Source organism: Syngnathus floridae, chromosome 4 (genome assembly GCF_059516105.1).
Source record: "Syngnathus floridae isolate MCC-2025c chromosome 4, RoL_Sflo_1.0, whole genome shotgun sequence".
NCBI lineage: Eukaryota > Metazoa > Chordata > Actinopteri > Syngnathiformes > Syngnathidae > Syngnathus > Syngnathus floridae.
In genome coordinates, this window is record NC_142416.1 from 15,171,614 (window position 1) to 15,178,285 (window position 6,672).

The 6,672-nt window shown below is 35.9% G+C and overlaps 1 protein-coding gene across 2 annotated transcripts; it reads left to right on the forward strand.

Annotated features, from left to right (window-relative positions):
- Positions 1-4,817: 4,817 nt before the first annotated feature.
- On the forward strand, positions 4,818-6,051 carry cxcl8a (chemokine (C-X-C motif) ligand 8a). 2 transcript variants are annotated; one of them, XM_088373316.1, is made up of 4 exons: positions 4,818-5,011; positions 5,124-5,256; positions 5,371-5,457; positions 5,669-6,051. In XM_088373316.1, exons 1-4 carry the CDS (start codon positions 4,951-4,953, stop codon positions 5,679-5,681), a joined length of 294 nt encoding a protein of 97 aa, XP_088229442.1. In that variant the 5' UTR covers positions 4,818-4,950; the 3' UTR covers positions 5,682-6,051. The 2 variants fall into 2 exon arrangements, with proteins under 2 accessions (XP_088229442.1, XP_088229443.1); XM_088373317.1 differs by lacking the exon at positions 5,669-6,051 and having other exon boundaries at positions 5,371-5,461.
- Positions 6,052-6,672: the final 621 nt, after the last annotated feature.

Here is a 6,672-nt window from a genome sequence, read left to right on the forward strand (position 1 = left end):
ATCTAACATGTCGTTATTCATCCGGTGTATGATTCATTTTGAGCGCAATGTTCACGTTAAGATAAGATAGCACTATAATAATTTTATTGTGTCAATTATGATATTCTTAATCCCACCAGTGTGTGTTCAAATCACTCGGTGCGGCTAAATATTTAAAAGTCTGTGCATATGATTAAGATATGTTGCGGCATACAAACTTGTCCCGGCATGAAATTAAACGTCACGATCAACAGTTTTCAACACGTGGAATGCAAGTCGTGCAGTCTGCACAGCTGGATCCCACTACTCAAACTCCGAAGTGTCATAAAATGATCTTGACTCCTCCCCCAGCTGTTTACCAATCCAAAAACACATCTCCAGAAATTCCCAGAGACTGCTCATCAGCGTTTTATTGAGCGTGTCCTCACTTCCTCATGTTGCTTCACTCTGGGTCAAAAAAAAAGTTAACACATTGTAATTCTGTGGAATTTATATTGTATTACAATAGGGTGTATATCAGCTCTCACACTGCACAGTAAAGTTTCAGTATCCCTATCAGTTTACCCGTCAAAGGTAAAGAAGGGAAGAAAACGTGAGCGGAAACGTGAGCTCTATGAATCATGTCTGATTTTCCCAGCATCTGGTTGAACCTCATTAGCTCTTTGTATGCAGTATCGGTTACCTTTCCAGCTCTTTATCTCAATCCTGCTGCCTGATTGTACTTCACAAAAAGGTGAGGTTAGTCAAATAATTAAACAAGTCATACTGTTGTTAAACTTCTTCCATCCATGACTTCCTCCTTAGTGTAAAATGGTCTGTTGTGGTATTTACAATTCTGATATGCACTGAAGAAAAGTCGTGCCGAGCCAACTGCAGCGGCAAAGACATTTAATGTTGCACATTACTATTAGCATGCACTCGAGACCTTATTTTGCATGCAGAAATTAAAACGTTAGCACAGATCACAAAATAAATATGCATCATTTTCAACATTAGAAAAATCCTGCTAAAATCGTAGGAAGATTTGAATGTCTCTAATTGCACGTACAAATAGCTGAAGACATAATCATAACAAAACATTGCAGTTTGATTACAAACAACATGCCGCTCAAACCCCAGCTCCTAAATAACCGGAGAAATATGCTGTATGACATTCTGCCTGCGGGGGACTAATCAACATTTTTATGTCATCTTCACTCCAGACATGTTTACACATGCAGAGGTCGCGGTCATGGTGGTAGCACAGGAGCAGGTAGAGTAAAGCAACTAATTATTTGATCATATTTTAGCATACAAAGCATACAAAGTTTGTGTATTTGGACCATTTGTATATTGTAACGTTCCCTACTCAATGCAAGTTTTAATGCAGTGACCTCAGTTTCTTATGCATGGTATGCAAATTTGAAAAAAGTACTATAGAGTCAGATTTTAAAATTTAAATTCAAATCAGGGGCCAGAAGTAGGCCCATTGACTATGGGCAACGGTAAAACAAACAAACAAACAAACAAACAAACAAACAAACAAACAAACAAACAAACAATATTTAGACATTTTTCCCCCACCTATAGTGACTGTTATAGCTGAAATAAATTTAAATGTTGTATTTTGTTATAAATAATATTTTGAAGTTTTTTTCCATCTCAAGAGACTGTTACAGCTGAAATAAATTTAAAGGTTGTATTTTTTAAGGGTATGAATATTCATTTTTCAGTTTCTGTGCCAGTGTAATACCGTCTTGAAGAGCTGCCACAAAATGAAAGACTTGTATTGAAATTCAACCCTCATAGTTCCAAAAGAGCAATAAAACTCAATTGTATTTACATATCTACTTGTCTAAAAATTTACTCCAACATGTAGACAAACATTAATCTTATTCTTGTAAAGTGTTTTTAATGATGAGGCATGTTTATGGGAGAGAATGTCTGTGAGTCTCATGTTTACCATTAAGTGCCTTTTTACTGTAATTCGAAAGTTTTGGCTTAGGTCAACAGGAAGTTTTGGTATGTATCACGTTGCCAAATGGAAAGTCACAATCGTACGTGTGTGAGTTGTTAAAATGAAATTCACCATATGTTTTAACACTTCCAAGCAAGAAAAAATAAAACCAATAATTGCTATGCACACTGGATTATAAGAATTAGAGAAAAGCATTCGAATGGGCTTCTTTAGGTTAATGCTACACAAAATACGTCAAGAACAGTGAAATTATTATGTCCAAATTAAGTTAATTCCCTACGCATGACACTTTCATATCAACTTCCTCTGTTAACATTTAGCTATTTCACATCAAATAAGGAAACAAGAAAATGTTCTCTTCCCTTTTTTTTTTTTTTTATTTAACCGCGTCTTCATTTTTTTTTTTTTGTCTGTGAGCCACTGATAAATGCACCACCATTGCAAAAGTTGCGTCATATACTTCCTGTTGCGGCATGACTGATGACAGTGAGCTGACGCGTCTCAGCATGCCAAGTTTACGTCAGACCTCACCTGGTTTATTTTTTCTCAATGTACAATTCCCGCACTCATTGTGCCTTTGGGGAAACTTTTACTTTTTTTGGGATGCACAGTCATCAGCAGCAGCCATCGGCTTTATCGTGTCATCATATGTCTATTGTCATTATTCTATTGTCATTTAACTGAGCATTCATGTGCTCAATATTGATTTAAATAAAATTCAACCTCACAATCTGAAGTGAATATTGTGATACAATTTTGTTGCAAATATTTGAAGTGTCCAAATATTTTTGAAAAATTTGAATTTCAATGAAAACTATTATTTTAAATAGTACATGGCAAATATTTTTTGTTTGTTTTCATGGCTCCTCAGCTGTTATAGTAGTGGAAATTTACCAAAATAAAGTAAGCAAAATAAAGCAGATACGTTTGCATATTGAAAAGCATTATAATTTAATTGAAAGATTTCAATGTATTTAAGTTAACCCGTTAACGATCTTGTAGAGAAGTGCAGTTTTGCAGACTTTTCAAAAATATATCATTGTCTCAAACAATATATCATATAGATATGTTGGCAAAATAATTCAATTTTAATCAAAATTTAAGGCAAAGTAAGGCAGGTTTATTTAAGCACATTTCATACACAAGGCAACTCAATGTCCTGCCCAAGGTGACATGGAAGAAAATAACAAATTTGCGTTCTCTCACAAAATAATTAGTGTTCCCTCATGATAACTGTGCTCCACCACAAAAAAACTTTCATTCCCTCACAATGAAATGATTGCAATGAATCAAAATCTTTCCGAGGTTACGCAATTGTCGTGAGGCATTGCGTTTTTTTTGCAATGGGGGGTGAAGTGTTTATTGTCTTCCATGTAACTTTATGAACTCTATGAAATATAATGTTATCAAAGTCAAAGTCTGCTTTATTGTCAATTTCTTCACATGTCAAGACACACAAAGAGATTGAAATTGCGTTTCCTACTATCCCACGGTGACAAGACGTATCATATATATATATTATATTGGTCCACCGACAAACAAAACATTCAAGTAAACAATAGAAAAAGTAAAAACAAGAAGGCACATACAATGAATAAATATTTTTCTTCGATTGTGTTTTTTCCTTTCTTCTAAAACCCTTTTCTGTGTTTAGTTGTTCTTTTGGAATAAGCATAGAAATGATGCTCTCAAAATCCAAAGAAAAACACAGTTAATTCCTTTGGATTTGACCTGCAAGTGTTTATCAGTTTCTGAAGATTTGTTTAATTTAAGAGGTTTGATTGCTTGCACAATAAAAGAATCTCCCTAATAATTCAGCCCTCCGTATGGCGGTTGTCATTACAAGAGCTGTGGGAGAGCTGACACCTATCCTGCCTCATTTTGGAGGCATACTCCCTCAACTGTGGGCCAGCCAAAAGCAAAATATGAATTCAAAACTATAAATCATTTATTCATGGTATTTTACCCACATATTTTTATTGCAAAAGCTACTGTTAAAAACTGTTTAAAAGCATTCGAATACAATAAAGATCTCCTAATATTTCTTAAAGTGCTGAATGCACAAATTCTTACATAGTAATATAGTTAGTTACATGTTATGGTGCTTTTGTGACAACACTATAATATTGCATTTCCTACCTGCATCACGTTCCAAAGAAAGTAGGACAATGATAACAAAAGCCTGAGAAAGTTGCAGGGGGCCTCAAATAACACTGCTTCAAAAGGCTTTGTATTGTGAACAGATCATTGTTAACTGATAATATCAGTATTAAGGTTCTGATGCTGGGGGATGGTGTAATGATTTGTGTGGAGTAATAAAGATTTCATAGATTACACTTTTCTACAATTTTGGAGACTCCAAGTTCACAATGAAATGAATATAAAAGCAAAAAAAGTGGATTTTCCATGACACGTCTTGGAAAGGGTCAAACAAAGGGAGACCCGACCCTCTATTTGTCTTGGTAGCATGAGTGTAATGGTGTATCTTTCAGAATGAATATTTGTTTTATTAGCTGTCTTTACCATATTGCCTTCTCATATCAAGCACACCTTTATTGATATGTCACCTGTGAATCAGTTCGTAGTCGATCAAATTGTAAGGTGTAAAATATGTTGAACATTCCAATCACGTTGCTGGATATTACAATATTCCAGTCATTGTGTTTTCAAAATGCAAATTTTTTTTTATCAGTGACAAATACTGATCCATGAGTATGCCTCATACATGTAACATGTCAGTCGAATTACCTTCCTTGCTCCGCGTGTTGTAAATTCCCACTCAGCTGCCAACAATCCCAGTTTGCGCAACATCTGCATGGGAGGTGACTCATGCGAGTCTCTATAAAAGGAGGAACTCTCCTCTTCAGCACTACATTCAAACAGCAGAGCTCAAAGCAACTGAGAAAGCTAGAGAAAGCTAAAGACGACAAGTCAACCGTCTCAGTGACATTTTTGAACGGCAACTTCTTCATTTTAAAGTTTGAGCTATCGTGCTTTTTGAGAACAACAAAAAGATGAACAAAGTGATCCTCAGTACTTTGGTGGTCCTTCTGGCTGCTGTGGCTTTCAGCGAAGGTAAGCTTGCTTTGTGGAACTGTTATTATTGCATGTTTAGACTCTGCAGATTGGTCATTTATGAGCATCTCAACAATTGGATGTAACCCCATTCTCTCTTGTTTCCTTGCAGGCGTGGCTCTGAGAAGTTTGGGAGTCGAGCTGCACTGCCGCTGCTTCCAGACAGAGAGCAGACCCATCGGCCGCCACATCGAGAAAGTGGAGCTGATTCCTGCCAACTCTCACTGCGGGGTGCCCGAGATCATGTAAGAAGTTTTTCCCAGTTTTGACGCCTAGGTGACCTTTCACCTATGGAACAACCTAGTTGGTCACTCTCCGTCCAAGTGTGCTTGTTCTGAAGGCAAATTTGTTTCTTGCAGTGCTACGATTAAAAAGACTGGAGACGAGGTGTGCCTTGACCCTGAGGCTCACTGGGTGAAGAAAATCATTGAGAGGATCCTTAACAAGTAAGTTCAAGTTAAACTACTTTGACCATTAAAGTTCATACCATAGCCCCTGCATAAGTCTGATGAGAGCCAACATAAGAGGTGTCACAAAACTGCAATCTTTACAATAAGGTCACAAAGTAAATTTGGAAAGCTAAAACTAAAAGACACCACTGTAGTTTCAATGTAAACTGAATTAAAAGTTAAGCAAATCCTTTTCTCTTTCCTGCAGCAAAAGACGCTGAACAGCCATGCAATGGGGGAACGAATGCTCCACGAGCCCGTTTACAAAACTTGGTACCAAAAAGTGTTTGTCTGCTCAAGCCTTATTTAAAAACAGAAGAAAGCAACTTACTTGAGCAGCTGTTGAAACTATCAGCAGACAGATTATGTTTGTATCAAACATATTTATTTTCAAATGTACACTCCCAGTCTGTGTTGTAGCTTCTAAAGTGGAGCTACTATGAACTGTTACTATTCTTATTGCTTTCACTTATGGTTAACATATTTAAAGTATTTATCTATTTGAATATTTAAAGTTTTATCTATTTGAATACAATTGTTGTATTTTTTCATGCACCCAGTTGAAGAATAAAAAAAATGTTTTATTTAAAATTTCTCTTTTTACTCATTATTGAGTTCCACTCAGTGCAAACCTTTATTTGAAAAGATGATATGGTGTAAATTAGACCTGACTTCACCTGATAACATCTATTGATGCCTTTAATTTGGATCCTGTAAACCTAAAGTTGCTCTTAAATCTATTCAAATGAATATCAATTTCAATCTACTGTAATCTCTTTATATGAAAAACGCTCTTCATTAAATGAATGGGATTGAGAACGCATGTAAAAAGTAAACACTTTGTATGAAAAAAAAATTGAGAACATGCTTAAATAGAATATAGGACATGTGAATTACTATTTTAACATGATAGTAGCACACAATAGCAGGCCATCTGATCAAACTTCACCCCTATTGCCGGTGTTGCGCGTGGCCACTAGAGGGCGCAATTGTAAAGTACAGTATAGGTTGGTATAGTATGATAAATTGTGATGTATCAAACATCTGCTTCAGCCCTCAATCCGTTTATTTGTAGCATTTCAGCTCTGCAACAGCATCTTTCAGCATTTGCTATGAATTTTATTTCATCTCCTTTTCTTTTGTTATGAATGCATAATTGTTGATATGGTCTTTTTGTTGACCTAGATAACATGCATGCTGCTTGATGCATCT